The sequence below is a fragment of the Macrotis lagotis genome, chromosome 6 (assembly GCF_037893015.1).
Source record: "Macrotis lagotis isolate mMagLag1 chromosome 6, bilby.v1.9.chrom.fasta, whole genome shotgun sequence".
In the NCBI taxonomy this organism is placed as follows: domain Eukaryota; kingdom Metazoa; phylum Chordata; class Mammalia; order Peramelemorphia; family Peramelidae; genus Macrotis; species Macrotis lagotis.
Window position 1 is genome coordinate 106,713,406 of NC_133663.1, and position 20,376 is coordinate 106,733,781.

At 36.4% G+C, this 20,376-nt stretch overlaps 1 protein-coding gene across 6 annotated transcripts in view; it reads right to left on the reverse strand.

Moving 5' to 3' along the window:
- The window catches only part of DIAPH3 (diaphanous related formin 3), a 543,832-nt gene that overhangs the window by 495,018 nt on the left and 28,438 nt on the right, over window positions 1-20,376 (reverse strand). For 3 of the 6 annotated variants that reach the window (XM_074191774.1, XM_074191778.1, XM_074191784.1), the window contains exon 2: window positions 1,995-2,027. The exons of 2 other annotated variants lie outside the window; for them this stretch is intronic. In XM_074191774.1, the coding sequence (XP_074047875.1) occupies window positions 1,995-2,027 (33 nt within the window). Of the gene's footprint in view, window positions 1-1,994; window positions 2,028-20,376 lie in introns of those variants that run through there. One more of the 6 variants, XM_074191781.1, reaches the window with a different exon arrangement.

Sequence of the window (20,376 nt, forward strand, 5' to 3'; positions counted from 1 at the left end):
AAATACTTTTTGATAGAGTAACTCAAGAAATAACCTTGAAATGTGAAGTACTTTGCAGATCTCTAACAAAGCAACTTAAAGAGATTGGATTTAATATTAATGCTTCCCATGATATTCCTTTTTAATGTTTCTATTATTCAAATTTATGGCTGCAGCAGAACACCTTTTTTTGGTGTTCTTTCTCTTAAGTCATTCTGGAAAAAAAGGTTATTCACATTATTAGGGAATTTTATATGCAAAAAAATGTGATTATTAGTAATGAGAAAATAACAGTATTTTGATACATACAGAATAAACAATAAATTTTGTAAGTTCCCTATGACAATTGATCCTATATCCATTAAAAGAATTCCTTGTCATTTACTCTGGCTTAAGAAACCAATCCTAGTGTCTCTATCTCTGTCTCTGTCTCTGTCTGTCTGTCTGTCTGTCTGTCTGTCTATCTCTCTCAAAATAAAATCCTATCAATCAGCAGATGACTATAAAGGAAGGAAAAGCATAGTTTCTGATTCTGGATTAAAATTTTCTTTCAAAAGTGGTACTTTTACTAAAGAAATCTAACTTCTCAGTAGCATCCATTCTACTGCTTGACTCCTTTATATTGATCTAGATTTCTAGTGCTACCAGATGCACCCCTTTCTGACAGCTAATTTGACTTCTTTGCTTGCATGTTCTTCCAAAATGGACAGAGTTCCAGGCTTCCCCACTCTACACTGAACCTGCCCTACTCCTGCCCAAAGTATAAAAATGAACTGATCTTTAATGATTCTATAGAGCTATAATTTTGATGACATCAGATAAACCTCAAGATTCCAGAGGAATCAGTCTATAAAATAGTCTGACTTACCTACAATGAAAAGTTTCTCAAATTTAATATCAGCTTATATATAAGAACCCTGAATATTTTGTCAAGCCCTGATCCCATAACGAGCTTTTAGATCTAGTTGAAGAGCATGAATTGACAAAATAAAAAAAAATTTAATCCGATATTAAAAAAAACCCACCAAAAACACTGATCTAAATATTCCTAAATAAACTGAATCCTAGTCACTTAAAAACTACAGGAAAATTTAACAGATAATTATGTCCTTGAATATGAATATAATTTCTAAGAACTAGATTAAGTCACTTAAATATTGTAAAGCTCATTACAAATACTGAACCATAATGTGAAAGGTAACCCATAACGCCCAAAAATGCATTAAGATATTGATCAAAAAAATTACTAAACATTTCTAGGTCACATTATGGTTTTTCAACATTTAAATAACATTTTATGTACTACCTATTTTCTCATTCAATATGTCCATAAGGACAAAAGTCATGTTCATTAATCTCCTTAATGCCCACAGTCCAACAATACATGAACCTTGGATAGATTGGTGTTCAATAACTGATGACTGAAAAGATATCAATTTTCATTTTAGGGGTATACCACATAATTAATTGAAAGTTACTCCATGTCAAATATATTAATACTCATTGATTTACTTAACTACTAAAAGGTTCGCCTAAAATATTTTAGATAAGCAAATAATTATAATACAACATATTATACAATTATATAATACAATAGTAATGTTTACCATTAGATAAGCATATTTTGAAAGTTCAGACTTAGAAATCAAAGTTTAGTTTGTTTTAAATTAGCAATTGCATGTTGCTAAGTATGGATATAACTACTCTTTTTTGTACTTAACTTTTAAGCCAATGCTATTCAAAACAAAAGCATGCCAAATGGATCAAATTTACATTGACTAATAACTGTCAGTTAAAAATATATTCATGCATGTTAAGAATATTTATTTCCCTTTGCCAAGTGAAAGCAATATTGTAAACTCTTCAAAAAGCAGGAATATAAACAATCCAGCAACTTAGTGAACACTTTAAATATATTGCTACGGTTGTTCATGCATTTTTTAAAAAAATACTGGAGTTAAAGCATTGCAGCAAAATTGTTAGTTGAGATCTAGGCAAATCAAGAATAATCTTACCATATCATCAGTCAGTGTTCTAAAATTTAAATGCTGTAAATACAAAAAAGATCACTCAGTGATTTACATTGATATTTTTATTGCTTTTATATGCTAAGTAGTTTGGGGGAAAAGAACATTATACTTTAGTAGGATTAAATCCTTGATAATTTTTTTTTTAGGTTTTTGCTAGGCAATGGGGTTAAGTGGCTTGCCCAAGGCCACACAACTAGGTAATTATTAAGTGTCTGAGGCCGGATTTCAACTCAGATACTCCTGACTCCAGGGCCAGTGCTCTATCCACTATACCACCTAGCCCACCTAGCCGCCCCTAATCCTTGATTAATTTTTAAAGAAATATAGCAAGATATTTTTATATTCTCAAAAAAAATTTACAACTTCTCTGAAATTGAATGTTAGTTATTTTACTAACATCTTGAATTTAACAAAAATCCCAGATCTGTAAACCTAAACACCAAATATTCCCTCCATTAATAAGTTTAAAAATAATGGAAGGTAAAGGATCCAGTTAATATGCTTAAGTTAGAATCTCAAAGTTACTCTTCACATAAAAAAACCTATGAAATCTTAAATAATTCAAACACACAAAATAAAGTACTTATTTTAGCTTAATTAGCTAAAACAATCCTATACCAATAAAAAGGATATAAGAAAACTGTTTGCACCTATAAACTTCTATTTGATTTATTACCACTGTTGATAGTGGTCATTTTTTAATTTCATTTCTAGACTCAGAGAAACTCCATCACAAGGCAATTCAAAAAAAGTAACCTAAGACCAGTTTAGAAAAAAGAATAAATTGGTTTCCTGCAAAATACAGGGCAAAAGAAAAATAAGGAATTCAAGAAAACATAAAATACAGATTTTTAAAAATGTAATAGGCAAACACATTCTTTTCTTCAAGTAGCAAAAAACAAATGACAGTACCATTTCTTGTCCCTCTCCCTCAAAGAACTGTTATTCTCTTGAAAGCAAAGAGAATTTCAAGGAAACTATTTCAAAACAATAAACCAGATCTTTTCCTCTACACCAAAATCTTAAGTGAATTCTATTGAAACTAGCAGAAAGAAGTTCATAACATATTCCCAATCAACTAAAGTTTCCTTTTTGTCTATATCTTTACCTCATCTAACTTAATTAAAATAATTTAAAACTGTAGGCTGAAAATAACTTCCAAAATATTTCTCTGCTTTTTGGCCTCTCAACCTGCCATTAAAATTTTAAAAAATATTAATTTTCCTTTGATTCTGGATTTAGAAGTAATGAATTATTTTTCTTTATTTTTAATTTTTTTTTTAATTTTGAGTTCCAAATTCTCACTTCCTCTTGCCCCTTCCCCATCCACTGAAAAAGTAGGCCTTGCTGGAGCACAATATCACTGACTTTGTTTTACTCATCATTTTTATCAAAAACTTGAATAAAAATAGAGTTGGCATAAATATAATAAGTTTGCAAAGATTGAAAAAGGACAGATAATATATGCTCATTGACAGAATTATAATCTAAAATTCAACAAGGAGAAAACATTCCATGAAGCAGGCAAAAAAATGAGAAATTAAAGGTCATATAAAAGGAACAAGCAAATACTATAACTCTAGTTTGCCTAGTTCTTAGAGCAATTTGAAATACAGCAGAAAAGTTAGGGTAGTGCCAAATAGAAAGCCTTGAATATCAAACTAAAGGAATTTGGAGTTTGTCCCCAAGACAAGCAATTACATTACAACAGCCTAGAAAAGAAGTGGTAGCAGGTGAGTTGGAAGTGATCAAAATAAGATTATGTTACCAGGTGGCGTCTTTATTTGGTAATGTAGAAATGATATTGATAAATGGAAGTACACTTTTATATCCTTGTCTACCAAGTGTGCACAGATCCACTCTCCCTTCTAATGCCATGTTTAACAAAAGAAATATTCTGCCTATATTTACTAAATTAGAGTCTGAACCTGCTTGCTTGTAGCACTTTCAAATATAGATAAGCCTGAAATTATACAGTCTAAAATTTTCCAGCATGGAGAATTGCATTACTGGTGGAGCTGAAAGTAAATATAAGTCTACAAGTGAATGGTACAGGGCAGAATTGGGGCTATTGACCCTTTAGCTCTTGTCACTTTCTCATTTGCCAGTTGAGAAGAGAGTAGGAGTCTAGTGACTCTGCTCCAACTTTTCTTTCCTTCTGGTAGCCAAGAGAATTCTAGACCCTACTGTGGACTTGCCTGCAGATCTGAATCTGAGTGATCAAAATGAGTCAAATGGCAGCAGGGTTTTGCACTTTCTCTCTTTCCTGAACTGTACTTTAGGAAGTTTACCTTAAGTCTAAAAAGATCATGCTGGAACAAAGCATATGATATTCACTTTTTTAAATTTCTTTTATGGTTTTTTTCTTTCACTTTTTTCTTTCCTTAGTTCTAATTCTTCTTTCACAACGTGACTAATATGGAAATGTTAAACGCAATTATATAAATTATATCAGATTATGTGTACCGGGGGAGGGGAACAGGGAAGAAAAATCGATAGAAAAATATGGAATTGTGGAAAACAATCTTTGTATGTAATTGGAAAAAAAATAAAAGTAACATTACATTTTAAGAAAAAAAGGAGCCTGTAGATTTTAAAATAGGCATTACAAGAGAAAAAAAACTTGTACTTTATATGTTCATGACAATTACTCTGGTTTTATTACATAAAATTTATAAGCAAATGTTTAGTCACCTAACAATTATCCTGTTGATCTTGGGAATCCAACCTATATTGACTGAATTGGTATATATAGAATATCAGAAACATATTCTGATAGTACTCATTAAATAGCCCTCTCAGGAAATCACAGTTATTTTGTTGTTTCAGTCTGACTGGCACACAAAACAGACTAAAAGATCCCAAGAATGCTGGTCCTTAAAATGATTAAAGGGGAAAGCAGATTCAGCAGATAAAAGTTATAGGTTACCACCTTTCCTCAGGAGGTTCAAGTGTTAGAATGTTTGAGAATATGGAAAACTCAAATGGCTTCCAGTGTTCACTAAAAAGAAGCAAAATGAAGCCCCTACTACATTATGCACAAGGAATTGTGCAAGAAACTAAGGATATGAAGACCAAGTCCAAAACCAAAACCCATAGAGAGGGCTCTCAAGGAACTTAGATCCTACTAAGGGAGAAATGGCATGTACAAAGAAAAAGATTACCAAATTTTACCCAAATTTTACAAGTAATTTCAAGAAGGAGAAAATATGAAGGGTGAGGGGTATGAGGGGTTCAGAGAAGACCTCATTTAAAAAATGGGTTAGAGGGCTGCTAGGTGGCACAGTGGATAAAGCACTGGCCCTGGAGTCAGGAGTACCTGGGTTCAAATCCAGCCTCAGACACTTAATAATCTAGCTGTGTGGCCTTGGGCAAGCCACTTAACCCCATTGCCTAGCAAAAACCTAAATAAATAAATGAATGAATGAATGAATGAATGAATGAATGAATGAATGAATAAATAAGTGGATGAATGAATAAATAAATAAATAGATAGATAAATAAATAAATAAATAAAGAGTGGGCTAGAAGAAACCTAGGAATTGCAAGAAGCACATGGGAAGGGATTATAGATTGCAAGCTAGGGGACCACTTTTCAGAGCCTGGAGATGGGAGCTATAGACAAGAAACAAATCAGTTTGACAGGAGTGAAAGCTGCATGGAGGGTTCTTGGCAGAGCTACAATGGATTAGAGGTACATAAGAATATTTTCAAACAGTCAGTGTATGTATGCATTTGTTTTACTTACCTACTCTTCTTTATTAAAAGTGCAAGCTTTTATTTTTCAAGGGGAAGAGGAAATAGCAATAGAGAAGAAAAAACAAAGAAAAATGAATCCTTTAAAAATACACAAAAGTGAACACAAGGAAGTTCAGAATAGGACACAGGTGAGTTAGGTAGTTTTACTACTATCACGGCAAATTTACTTTTGTAAACTGATGTCATAGAAGTTCATACTTTCAAATATAATCCTTTTTGCTTTATATACTGAATGCCCATGTTTATTAAGAAGAATGTTTTAAAAAAGAAAAAAGTGTGTGTGTGAAGGAACAGTAACAAACCGTATTATAAAAGGAGTCTGGGGGCAGCTAGGTGGCGCAGTGGATAAAGCACTGGCCCTGGAGTCAGGAGTACCTGGGTTCAAATCCAGTCTCAGACACCTAATAATTACCTAGCTGTGTGGCCTTGGACAAGCCACTGAACCCCATTTGCCTTGCAAAAAAACCTTGAAAAAAAAAAAGGCTGATACTACTACTGGGTCTATAGCCTGAAGAGATTATGAAAAAGGGTAAAAACATCACTTGTACAAAAATATTCATAGCAGCCCTGTTTGTGGTAGCAAAGGCTTGGAAATCAAATGAATGTCCATCAATTGAGAAATGGCTTAATAAATTGTGGTATATGTATGTCATGGAAGACTACTGTTCTATTAGAAACCAGGAGAGATAGGAATTCAGGGAAACATGGAAGAATTTGAATGAACTGATGCTGAGTGAGATGAGCAGAACCAGAAAAACATTGTACACTCTAACATCAACATGGGGGTGATGATCAACCTTGGTGGACTTGCTCATTCCATCAGTGCAACAATCAAGGACAATTTTGGGTTATCTGTGATGGAGAATACCATTTGTATCCAAAGAAAGAATTGTGAAGTTTTAACAAAGACCAAAGTCTATTACCTTCAATTTGGGGGAAAAAAAACTTTTATTTTATTATGTAATTTTGCTATCTCTTATATTTTATTTTTCTTCCCTAAGGATATATTTCTCTCTCATCACATTCAACTGAGATCAATGGAAAAAGTAAAAACTAACAAACTGCCTTCTGTGGAGGGTCGGGGGGGGGGGGCAAGAATAGGGGAAAAATTGTAAAACTCAAAGAAAAATCTTTCTTCAAAACAAAATAAAAGGAGTCTGATTGTGGAGGACCCTAAATGTCAAGCTTAAAATTTTTTGTTTCTCCTATCTAGTGCCAATAGGTAACCACCAAAGGGATTTGAGAAGAAATGTGGAGATAGTGTCAGCTCTGTATTTTGAGAATATCAATTTCAGCAGTTGTGTGGAAGATGACTTAGAGAAAAGAGAGGTTGGAATCAGTAGGATCAATTATAAGGATATTACGGTAGTACAAGCAAGAGGTGAAAAGGACCTAAACTAGGATGAATACAGGGTATTATGATAAGACAGGAAAAGAACACAGTCAAAAATCACTTAAGAGTATGGTATTTCCTTCAAAAGAAATAGGGAAGGGTGGCTAGGAGGCACAGTAGACAGAGCACTGGCCCTGGAGTCAAGGGTACCTGAGTTCAAATCCGGCCTCAGACACTTAATAATTACCTAGCTGTGTGGCCTTGGGCAATCCACTTAACCCTACTGCCTTGCAAAAAAAAGAAAAGAAATAGGGAAGGGAAATCTGGGGCACTAATACATTGTTGGTGGAACTGTGAACTCATTCAACCTTTCTGGAGAGCAATTTGGAATTACACCCAAAGGGCAACAAAAATGTCATACCCTTTGATCCGGCAATACTACTAATTAAAATCTTTCTTAAAAAAAAAAGAAATAAGGAATTTAGGAGAAAGAATTGGTTTCAAAACATGAGTCTGGGTTTGAAATGTCTTGAGTTTAAGGGGCAAGGGGGCATCCAGACAGAGCTGACATGACAGCAGTTGTTCCTAACTCCCTTATCTATGGGTATGATAGTCATTTATGTCTTGAGATGTCCTTTCCTGTTTAAGTTTGGCTTCCCAAAATGATCTAATCTAGGGATTAGATCAGTTTGGTTTTGGGAAAATAATACTCTCTGTAACCATTCACCTTTAATTACTAGACACACCAGTAGACCTCAGGTAGAGAAAGTTGAGACTCAAGACCAGCTATGATGAATGACATTGCCCTTTGAACACTAGCAGAAATGGACCATAGGGTTTCTGATTTCACTTAATCCTTGGTATTTTCAGTAAGCATCTCCACCTTTAAATTCCTTAGATAAGTAACTTTCAACACCTTGTAGTTTGAAATAAAAAAATCGATCAGTTAGAACTGTTACGCAATATAGGAGTTACCATGTACCTCTAGACCAAACCAACTACCCCACCATGTCAAACTTTAGTGCAGATAGCATATAACACAGAGTCCAAAAGTACTAGGAATGGTAGTGCTCCCACAACCACCAGCCTGCTTCTACCCCCTCAGATTTGGGTAGAAACAACCCTAGGATAGTAACACAGAGGTAAAAAAAAGAAACATTGTTTAAAAGAATGATTAGAAAAGTAATTGAACATATCATGAAAACCAATAGAAAAATATCAAAATAGAGAACAAGTGGTGAACATAGCCTCCAAGTACTACAGAAAGATTAGAAAGAATGAGGAATAAGGAAATGTCATAACAAATTGATAATAAGGTTAAAAGTGACCTTTAAGAATAGTTTCAGTAGAGTGGTAAAGCTAAAAACCAGAAAGCCTGTAAAAGCAGAAAGATAGTCAATTTATTCACAAAGTCTGGCAGTGACAAGGGCATTAAAACTTCTGAACATTCTCCCTTAAAATTTCTCAAGCATCCATATTTTCCTTTCTAATCCCACTGCAACCAGCCTAGCCAAGTGATGGGCCTATTCTTTCATACAAACTAACGCAATAATCTACTGTTATTTTCCCATGTATAAGACACATCCTTTTTTAAAAATTTTGGGGTCTAAAAACTGGGAGTGTCTTACACAGGGGCTATAGTTTTTTTACTTGTATTTCCTGCTTTTTCGCACTTGTAGTCTGCACTCATTGTTTCACATTTCTTATTGGTACATTAGGTATGTTTTGCCATGTTCTGCCCAGAATTGACTCAGAAAAGATTTTCATACAGTGCTGAATCTAAGTTCAAAATGATCCAGTTTGCACAAACGAATGGAAATCATGCTGATGAACATCAGTTTGGGCCTTCTCCAAATGAGAAAACAATATGAGACTGGCTACAGGAAGAAGCCCTCCTGAAAATGCCACGGCAAAAAGCCATGAGAGTCAAGTCAGCCAAATGGCCTGAGTTAGAAAGGAACTGAAGAGATGAACTAATGAGCAAAGGGAGACTAGAATTCCTATGTCCACAAAGATGGTTCAGTAGAATATGAATCATAATCTTCCCAGTTCCCAGACCAGTCTTTATGTACTTTTTATAGCAATAAAGAAGAATAGAAAAAGGTTGTGATATTCTTCATTATAATCTGTGTAATGACAACTTCAACTCCTATAACTCTCACCACTGGATTCTCCCATGACTGATGTCAGGTATCTGTGTCCTTCACACAGGACCTGGCACAATATAGTTGCTTAATAAATGTTTATTGATTATCATTTTCTGTCCCATTTAATCCAATTTTCTAATAACCAAAACTACTGGTATTTATATTCAGTATCTATAGTATCAGAGCACTCTTTCTAAAACAGGAACCTTGATACAATGTTACATGTAATTCATAAAAATTCTATCTTGTTGCCCACCCAGGAAAACTTTCGAACCTCAATAATTTACTTATTTTCCTCCAAAAAAAGGGCCCCCAGGCTCACAAAAATACTCAACAACAAGACATTAAACATTAAAAAAAAGTTTATCTTCACAATAAAAATATAGCAAGAGCTTGTCCCAAAAATCCAAAGCTTCCCACAGAAATTAAGGAAAAAATTTAAAATTGAATTCATAGACTACAAAATATACAAACAAATAAACAAACTTCCCCCAAATTCCACTGGATCCTATATAGTTCTCCCAAATAATAGTATTACCCTTGTGATTCAGAGATACTAGAAAGGGGGGGCAGCTAGGTGGTGCAGTGGATAGAGCACCGGCCCTGGAGTCAGGAGGACCTGAGTTCAAATCCAACCTCAGACACTTAATAATTACCTAGCTGTGTGGCCTAGGGCAAGCCACTTAACCCCATTGCCTTGCAAATACCTAAAAAAAAAAAAAAAAAAAAATCAGAGATACTAGAAAATAAGCTGTTCTGCTTCTTTTTACCTCATCTCCCTACCTACACAAATCTATGTAACTAAATAATAGAAGACAAGGTTCAAGTTTTCTCCTACAAGTCGTGGTTTTGTCTTTTATTTTATCTTAGCTTTTCTGTCAATCCATAGTTTTGTAATTCCATGTCATGTTAATCTGGTGGGGCAGTTAGGTGGCTCTGTGGCTAGAGCACTGGACCTGAATTCAAAAAGGCTTAAATTCATTTATTAGCTGTATGATTCCAAATAAGTCACTTAATCTCTGCATGCCTCAGTTTCCTCAACTATAAAATGAGGATAATAATAGGACCTATTTCCCAGGTTTGGTGGGAGGACAAATTAAGATAACAATTATAAAGCACTCAGTACAGTGTCTGACCTCTATAAAATCTCAGCTATTTTTAAAATTATCTTTCTTGCTCCTATGGTAATCCATCACTTGCCACTAGGTGGCACAGTGGATAGAGCACTGGTCTTGGAGTCATGAAGAGGAGAATTCCAATCCAGCCTAAGATATTTGACACTAACTAGCTGTGTGACCCTGGGCATGTCACTTAACCCTGACTGCCTCACTTCCAAGATCATCTCCAGTCATCCTGGCCACATATCTGGCCATTGGATCCAGATGGCTCTGGAGGAGAAAGTGAGAGATCATGTGAGATTCTCCAAAAAGACACATTAATAAAGTTATTAGTCACAAGCCTCTTCCAGGTATATTTACAATTTGGCATCTCCACCCTGTCAACCTTCCAAAGTTCTTAGGTTGTTGGTTTTGTTTTTCATTCATTTTCTTCATCATGTCAAATAAACTAAGATGAGTCTTACTGACTCCAGGGTTGGTGCTCTATCCACTACTCTACCTAGCTGCCCATACACTTGTTTTCAGGTTTGCATGGTATTTTCTCCCCCTTGAGGTCTTCTAGTCTATGTCTACATTCCCTGTTATACAGAAGCAGTGCTCCATTGCAAAAAGTCTTTTGTACTCAATGGAGCAAAAGAATTAATATTAAGTTGCTGTGTCATAATTTGTAATATGCTTAGAGTCTGTTGTTCTAGAATCAGCCTGATAATGACCCATTATCCTTCATTTTAAATGAAACTTTAGATTGCAATCCCACCCCAAACCTCTTATCACCCATGGAAGAATTCATTCTGGTAGAGATTCCTTCAGAATCTACCATATTTCCCCATGTATAAGACATACTTTCCCAAAAAATCCGGGGTCTAAAAACTAGGAGCATCTTATGCAGTGGCTGTAGATTTTTTTACTTGCATTTCCCACTTTTTTGTGCTGGTTGTCTTTGTGCTCATTGTTTCACATTTGTTACAGAAATATTAGGTGACATTTTGCCACATTCTGCCCAGAAATGGCTCAGAAAAGATTTTCATACAGTACTGAATTCAAATGAAAAGTGATCCAGCTTGCAAAAGTAAATGGAAATCCGTGCTGCTGAACAACAGTTTGGTCCTCCTCCAACTGAGAAAACAATCTGAGACTGGCTACAGGAAGAAGAAACCCTCCTGAAAATGGAGCAGAAAAAGGCTATGAGAGTCAAGTCAGCAAAATGACCTGAGTTAGAGAGGGAATTGAAGAGATGAATTGAAGAGCAAAGGGAGACTGAAATTCCTATGTCCACCAAGATGGTTCAACAGGAGGCCAGAAGAATTGCTGATGAAAAAAGTTACTGATTTCCAAGGAGAACACAACTGGGGCTTCAAGTTCATGAAACAGAATGGACTAAGCATGCGGGAAGCAACCAGACTTGCCCAGGGAATGTCTGTGGTCAACCGCAGACCAGAGCACAGGCAGGAGAGCAGTCAGACCCTCTCCTAAGACAGTGATTTGTCATCAAACACAGATAAGGACAAAATAGTGGATGGGAGTTTTGATAGTGATGAGGAGTTGTATAAATTTTATGATGAATAAAACTTGAGTTCATAAGTGTATGTAATACTTCTTTTTCCAAATTTCAGGCCTCCAAATTAAGCTGTGTCTTATACATGGGAGTGTCTTATACATGGGGAAATACAGTAATTGGTCTCTTTACCTCCAGTTAGCTCTCCTCTCACTAAAAAAAAAAAATAATAGGATCATATTCCCACCAAATTAATTTCTTCAGTATACAGATATGACTCTGATATACAATTGCTTTTTTTAAAAAAGGCTCCAATGACTCTCTACTGGCTTACCAAATAAAGTTGAAACTCTTGAACTTGGCATTGAAGGCCCTTCACAATCCAGTTCCAATCTGCCTCATCTCTGATTAACTCTTTTCATATAAGACACACTCCAGACAGCCTAGCATGATCACTATTTCTTTATGCCATTCCATACACTTGCAATGTCTTTATGATGTATCATCATCCCCATTTACCCACCTTCTACTATAACATACTGAAATCCTTTAATAATCATCTTAATTACAACCATTTTCATGTAGCTATCCCCTAATGTCCATTAGACAAATTCTTCCTTTTCAGGGCACTACATGTATGCATCTCTGATATATTTATATTTTGTATATAATTATGTACATACAGTATCTCCCTGACTAAATTTCAAGATCTTTGGGGGGGGGGGAGTATTTTCTACTTATATTTGGTGTTTAATGTTTACTTAATTTTAAAGAGGTGACAATAAGCTTGCATCAATAACCTGACTTCATTGTCTGAGGTTGCCTCTTTGATTCTACTTCAATGTTCAATGTATTTTTTTTTAAAAAATACCTACAGGAACAAAATGAAATCTATGTAACAATGGGTGCTTTCTAACTTGTGCTTGATTTATGTTATTTTGAGATTTACTAAACTTCAGTTTCTCACCATTTAAACCCAACGTCAATTTCTCAACTTTCTATGTGAACTTTTAAAATAAAAAGTTGAGTGGCTTCCCTATACAAAACAGAGAATGAAAGTTAGAAAAGTTTGAAAAGCCCATCCTGAGACAAGTTAAGACCCAAAGGGAGCAGAAAGCTAGTCCACAGTGGCAAAGCTAATAGCAAGCAAAACACTGACAAGTCCAAGACTCTTTAGCTTGCACCAGAATGCCTCAGGGATACATATAAGTATGACAGACTAGCAAACTACAACTAGGCCCCCATTGATACATCCTATGATGTAGTCACATCTATTTGCATCTTCATTCAAAGTTTAATTATATAAAATGTTAAACTAATCTTATTATCTCCTTCAATCTAGTAGAACAGTGTTCTAAAAAAAACTTTATAATAAATATTTGTTATATTGAAACAGTTCCATCATTCAAGAATTTTACAGCCAAGTAGAAAAGATAGGTCCTAAAATAGACCACTGAGATCATAAAGTAGTTTATAGGTGACAAATGAAATGCCAAAAGAAAGGGAGGGACTTAACCTGAGCTATGAAGCTATGAGCTCTGAAGAAAGAGAGAATGAGGATAAAATTAAGTCCAAGTTTACCATACTCTTCACAGACCCAGGACAGGCCCAGAACTTAGATGAACATGAACCAAAGCATTTAACTCTAGGACACCTGGACCAAAAACGGTGCCCAGGCAGACCTGGGAAATCTGGAGAACAGTGAACTGCCTTGGCTCAAAAGAATTCCATTTAGGGAGTTAGGGGAGAGAAGTTTTGAGAAAGAGGCTGGGGACAAATTGAGGATGCTATGGAATGTCACATAGGGACTTCAGAAATGATCCTGTAGTAAAAAGAACAGCTTTTAAAAACTGAGGAGGTGACACATTTAAATTAATGCCATAACAAGGATAATCTAGCTGCAAGCTATAAAATGGATTACAGGTTTGAACATTTATTCAAATGCTTAGTTCATTTCCAAGAGTTTCAATAATTTATCCTACAAGCATAATACCTGAAGACAGTTCATTATCTCAAACTACATTATGATACAGTGTCTTATTTTACAAAATGACAGAATGACAGTTTGCTGACTTACCCAGTAGGTGTCATTTTGCTTTTAATTATAATTTGTGATTCTTGCTCATGTTAAGGTATCACCCAATTAAAAAAATTCACACTCTACACACTCCTTTCTCCCTAGGATACTTAGAAAAATATATTTTGTAAGCCTGATGGCAACGTGCTTTGTCCATACTTGTATTTATTTTACTATTGTCATTGAAAATCATAAAAAAACTACCAAGATCATTCATAGTCATTCCCAGATACCAGATTGTAGAGATCAAATACTTAAAGGGGGTTCAGATTTCATAATTTCATACCAAAGTTCCCAAATACTAGTTATTATGTCAATGACAATATAAAATTGAAAGCTTATGTAGTGCAGTTAAGTTTTTAAGCAATCTGAGAAGAGGGCTAGAATCATTGTTTTGTTTGGAGTAGTTTGTGGAGATTAAGAGGTTTGAGAGAGCTAGAAAAAGGCAGGTTATAAACTAGACAGAAACCAAAGAGAAGGGAAGAAAAAAAAAGGCTTCTACTCCTTTTTCCTCCTAGAGTAGAGGTCTTCTGCTCTATTCACTGTCCTAAGAACCTAATTTTATCTACCCACAGCCTCATATCATCAATACATAGTGGACATTCCACCTCTATGTCCTTTAGGAATCTTAAACTCAACATGACAAAAGCAGAGTTCATTACTTGTTCCTTCTAAACCCATGAACTCTTCCAAAGTTCCCTATGTCTACACAAAGATCCAGCTCCTTAATTTGCAAAATTGTTGATTTCCTCATTCTCTCTGATCTGTACATCCAATCATTTGCCACCTTTTCTCCACTTACAAGGTCATCACCCTAAATCAGTTCCCTATACTCTATCTCTTGAATAATTACAATATTCCCCTAATTTGTCTTTCTTTCTTGATATTTTCCAATTCCAAACAATTCTCTATATCATTGTCAAAATATTCTATATAAAATACAGTTCTGACCATGTGATTTCCCTAATTACCCTATTACCTCTAGGATAACAACCTGACTCCACTTAATACATATCATTCTTCTTTGATTAAACTTTTTCATACACAATATTCTCTTTCCTATCTCTGTGTCTTTACATTGGCTGTCCCAAATACACTTCCTTATCTCTTGCTTCTTGGAACCTCTACTTTTCTTCCAGTCTCAGCTAGAAGGCATCCTTCTGCCAATCATCAACCAACAAGTATTTATTAAATGCCATTTTTGCACCAGATACTGTGCTAAAGGCTGGAGATTTAAGTACAAAGAAAAAAAATTCCTACTCCAAAGGAGCTTATATTTGTGGGTATGTCCGTATCTCTCTTGACCTTAGTTGGTCATCTATAAAATGAGGGTAATAATAATCCCTACTTCCCAGAACTGTTATGAGAACAAAATGAAATAATTTCTGTAGAGGGCTTTGCAAACCTTGCTATATAAATCTATTATTATAATTATAAAGTAAAAAAGAATTAGACACAAGGCAGTTTGGGAAGGAGACCCTTAGCAGAAAAGGGGAACAGAAAGGCTTCATGCAGAAAAATTATGGTATCTGATCTCTGTCTTAGAGAAAGAGAGGAACTCTGCCAGGAAAGGAGAAATTGTTTTCAATGTAGAGGTGTGGAGCAGGAGATATAGAGTATTGAATGTGTGAAAAAGGAGTTGTTTGAATCAGGGAACAGGAGAGGAAGAGTACTGGCAATTGAGCCTAGAAAAAATAGATTGGGCCTTACTTGCATAAGAAATTAAAAACTAAATATGAGTTTATATTTTAACTCAAAGGCAAAAGGAAGCAACTGGAGTAAACTGCATGAGTGAGTATTAGTGTATTTAAGGAAGCTTTGGCAGCATCATGCCAGATGGACTGGAATAGGGAGAAACTTGAGGCAAAAAAAAAAAAAAAAACAATTAGCAGACTGGAAAAGACTAATAGGAATAGAGGCGGCTGGGTGATCAATAAGGTCAATCAGTCACTCAGGGTACAGTGGATAGAGCACCAGCCGTGGAGTCAGGAGGACCTCAGTTCACATTCAGCCTCAGACATTTAATATTACCTAGCTGTGTGGCCTTGGGCAAACTTAACCCTGTTTGCCTTGGAAAAAACTGAGAGAGAGAGAGAGAGAGAGAGAGAGAGAGAGAGAGAGAGAGAGAGAGAGAGAGAGAAGAGAGAGAGAAGAGAGAATACATGGAAAGAAATTCTATTCTGGATAAATTGTTTAGATACCCAGAAGGAAATGTCCATTAGGAAATTGGTTCAAAATAGACACTGGGGTGATAGATATTAATGGATAGATGGATAGATCTATTGTTAAATGGGTAAATGGATAAATAAATATAAACATATAAACCATCAAGAGTTAGAGGATGTAATCTGGATAATGAACCAGCAAGAATACTCAAAAACAGTGGTTAGACTGATAAGAAGCAAACCATAAAAGAAAAATGCTACAAAAACTCAAGTTCAGAATATTCAAGAAGAGAAATTAGTCGGAAGTGTCAAATGTAGCAAATAGGTCAAGAGAAGATGAGAACTAAGAAAAGATAATTTGATTGAGCAGTTAAGACACTGATGGTAACTTTGTAAAGGGCAGGTTCAGAAGAGTGATGACATTGGGAAGTAGAAGTGCAAAGTACTGAATAGTCAATGGATAGTTAGCAACCTATCCAATAGCTTCTTAATACAGAATTCCCCTGGCCTTCTCTCTTCTTCACCCACTACACTCCATTTCCCATGTCCATGCTCTTTGCCTTGATCACTTCACCTCTCATACCTAAAATGAAATCTCTCCTCACATACACCTCCCAAAATGTCACTTCCTTGAAGATGCAGTTCAAGCACTTCTTCTACAGAATGTCTTTTATGCTCACTGTTCATCTGATATTTAATTACCGTGAATTTATTTCATCATTCTATACATATCTATTATGTCCATAAAAAGCTCCTTGAGAACAGCAATTATCTTTTTTTTTGTCTCTCTTTACATCTCCTAACACAGTAACCTACCACAGAGTAGGCACTTAATAAATCCTTGCTAATTGATTTCCCATCTCTCTTCTACCAGAAAACCAAACATGTCTTCATCTCAGTAATTTAGAATTTAAAAGTTGGAATGGACTTTAGGAATGATTCTGTCCAAAACTCTTTTCCAGATAAGGAAATATGCACAGGAGACATAATGCTCCCTTATCAAAAAGGCCATTTAAATATTATTAGAAGATAAGAAAAGAGAGTGGGGGGCAGCTAGGTGTTACAGTGAATAGAGCACTGGCCCTGGAGTCAGGAGTACCTGAGTTCAAATCCGGCATCAGACACTTTAATTACCTAGCTGGAAGCAACAGCAGGAAACGATCATAGTAATCTGCTGTTTGATAAACCCAGAGTCCAGCTATTGGGATAAAAACTCTTTAATAAAAACTGCTGGGAAAATTTTAAGTTAATATGGAAGAAACTTAGATTAGACCAACACCTCACACCCTTTACCAAGATAAGATCCAAATGACTGCAGGATTTAGACATAAAAAACAATACTATAAGCAAATTAGAAGATCAAGGACTAGTTTACCAGTCAGATCTATGGAAAGGGGAGCAGTTTATGACTAAGGAAGAAATGGAGAACATCACTAAAAACAAACTGGATGATTTCGATTACATTAAATTAAAAAGTTTTCCACAGATAAAACCACTGTAACCAAGATCAAAAGAAATGTAGTAAATTGAGAAACAATCTTTACAACTAATGATTCTGACAAAGGACTCATTTCTAAAATATACAGAGAACTGAGTCATATTTTAAAAAAAAGCCATTCCTCAATTGACAAATGGTCATATGATATGCAAAGGCAATTTACAGATGAGGAGATCAAAGCAATCCATACCCATATGAAAAATTGCTCTGGGGGCGGAGCCAAGATGGCGACATGAAGGGATCGAGTCTTAGGAGCTCTCTGATAAAAACTCATAAACTAAGGTCTCTAACTAAACTTTCGAGAGACAGAACCCACAGAGGGACCCAGTGAGGCAGTTCTCCTACTGAAGGTAACCTGGAAAAGAGCAGAAAGGCTCTGCTCCCCCGGGTTAGAGGGGTGGCCCGCCAGAGCAAAAGCACTTCAGCCTCCCCGAGGCAGCCCCAGCAGTGGGGGAGTCTCCTGAGCTGCACCCCAGGCAGCACCGGGCACAAAGTGGGGGAACAGTTGGGGACCTCTGCCAGAGTGAGCACATGGAGCCCAGCCCTCAGGGCACACAGCGAGCAGCTTGGTCTTTTGGCAGCCCAGATCCAGGAACAGAAGCAGGTGGAGCCTGTAAGCAGGAGCCCCCAAGGGCATGAGCCCATTGAGCTGAGGGAGGGGAGTGAAGAGAGAGAAGACTGCCAAGCTCTGTCCTCTGCCCCTGAAACAGGACTCTGGGGCTCTGACCACATCAAATCCTGATCGCAGTCTAGGCCCCCCCCATAGAACAACAGGGCCCCCCCACCTCAGCCCCGTGGCAGAGGGGGACACTTACGGTCAGTCACAGACCAGGAGGGAGGACAGAGCCTCACACACTGAGACCCTTGTGGGAGTGTCCCAAAAGCTCAGGAAGCACCCCAAAAACAGGCTTAGGCTGGGAAAATGAGCAAGCAAAGAAACAAGAGGAAGACCATTGAGAAATATTCTGCAAATGAGGCCAAGAAGGATCAAAACACTCAGTCTGAAGATGAGGAAGCACAAGGTCTTTACTCCAAGAAAAACAGAAATTGGTCTCAGGATATGACAGAGCTCAAAAAAGACTTTGAAAATCAAATGAGGGAGTTGGAAGAAAAACTGGGAAAAGAAAGGAAAGAGATGCAGGAAAAACATGAAAATGAAGTCAGCAGCTTAGTCAAGGAAATCCAAAAAAATTCTGAAGAAAATAGCATGCTAAAAACCAGCTTAGGTCAAATGGATAAAAGTTCAAAAAGTTATGGAGAAGAATGCTTTAAAAAGCAAAATTGGCCAGATGGAAAAAGAGTAAGAAAACTCTCTGAGGAGAACAGATCCTTCAGACAAAGAATAGAATTCAGGGACATTGATGAATTTACCAGAAATCAGGAATCAATACTTCAAAACAAAAAAAAATGAAAAATTAGAAGAAAATGTGAACTATCTCACTGAAAAAGCAACTGATATGGAAAAGAGACTTAGGAAAGATAATTTAAAAATTATTGGAATACCTGAAAGTCATGATCAGGAAAAGAGCCTTGACATCATTTTCAAAGAATTACTACAGGAAAATTGCCCTGATATTCTAGAAGCAGAGGGCAAAATAGAAATGGAGAGAATCCACCGATCCCCCCAAGAAAGAGATCCCAAAAAACCAACCCCTAGGAATATTATATCCAAGTTCTAGAACTCCCAAGTCAAAGAGAAAATATTACAAGCAGCCAGAAGGACACAGTTCAAATATCGTGGAGCTGCAGTCAGGATCACACAGGACTTAGCAGCACCTACATTGGAAGCTCGTAGGGCTTGGAATATAATATAGCGGAAGGCAAAAGAGCTTAGAATGAACTACCCAGAAAGGCTGAATGTCCTCTTCCAGGGAAAAAAGATGGACTTTCAATGAACCAGGGGAATTTCAAATGTTCCTTTTGGAATGGCCAGAGCTGAACAGAAGGTTTGATCTTCAGATACAGGACTCAGGTGAAGCATGGAGATTGGAGGAGAGGGAAATATGAGGGACTTAATGAGGATAAACTGCATGTATAGAAAAATGATACTGATAATATTCATATGAACCATCTCAGTTAATAGAGCAGGTAGAGGGAGCTTTTATAGTTGTAGCACAGGAGAAAGCTGAATTCGAAAATAAAATATGGTGTAAAAATGGAGTCAACAGAAAAAAAGGGAAATGTAATGGGAGAAAGAAAAAGGAGAAGGGGGGAATAGGCCAAGATATTTCATATAATACGATTTTTTTTATTACAATGAGCTATTGCAATGATATGGAAGGGGGGCGGCAAGGGGGAATGAGTGAACCTTTGCTCTCATCAGAGATGGCTAGGAGAGGAAACAGCAAATATACTCAATGGGATATAGACATCTGGAGTAAGAAGGAGGGGGGAGCAGGGGGAAGGGGTGGGGATGTGAATAAAGGAGGAGAGGATGGACCATGGGGGGAGAGTAGTCAGATATAACACATTTTCTTTTTTACTTCTTGCAAGGGGCTGGGATTGGATGGCTTGACCAGGACCACAGGGCCAGGTGGTTTCTGGGCCTAAGGGGTGATAGGGGGCTCAGGGCTTCTTGGCCCCAGGACCAGGGATCTGTCTGCTGTGCCATTCAGCAACCCTACATTAGAGTCAGAGTGAAAGAAGAGAGAAAATATAGTACATGGTAGTGGAGAAATACCAAAGGAGGGAGTTGCGATCAGCAATGGCAACATTGGAAAAATATGGAATTAACTTTTGTGATGGACTTATAAAGAATGTGATCCACTTACAACA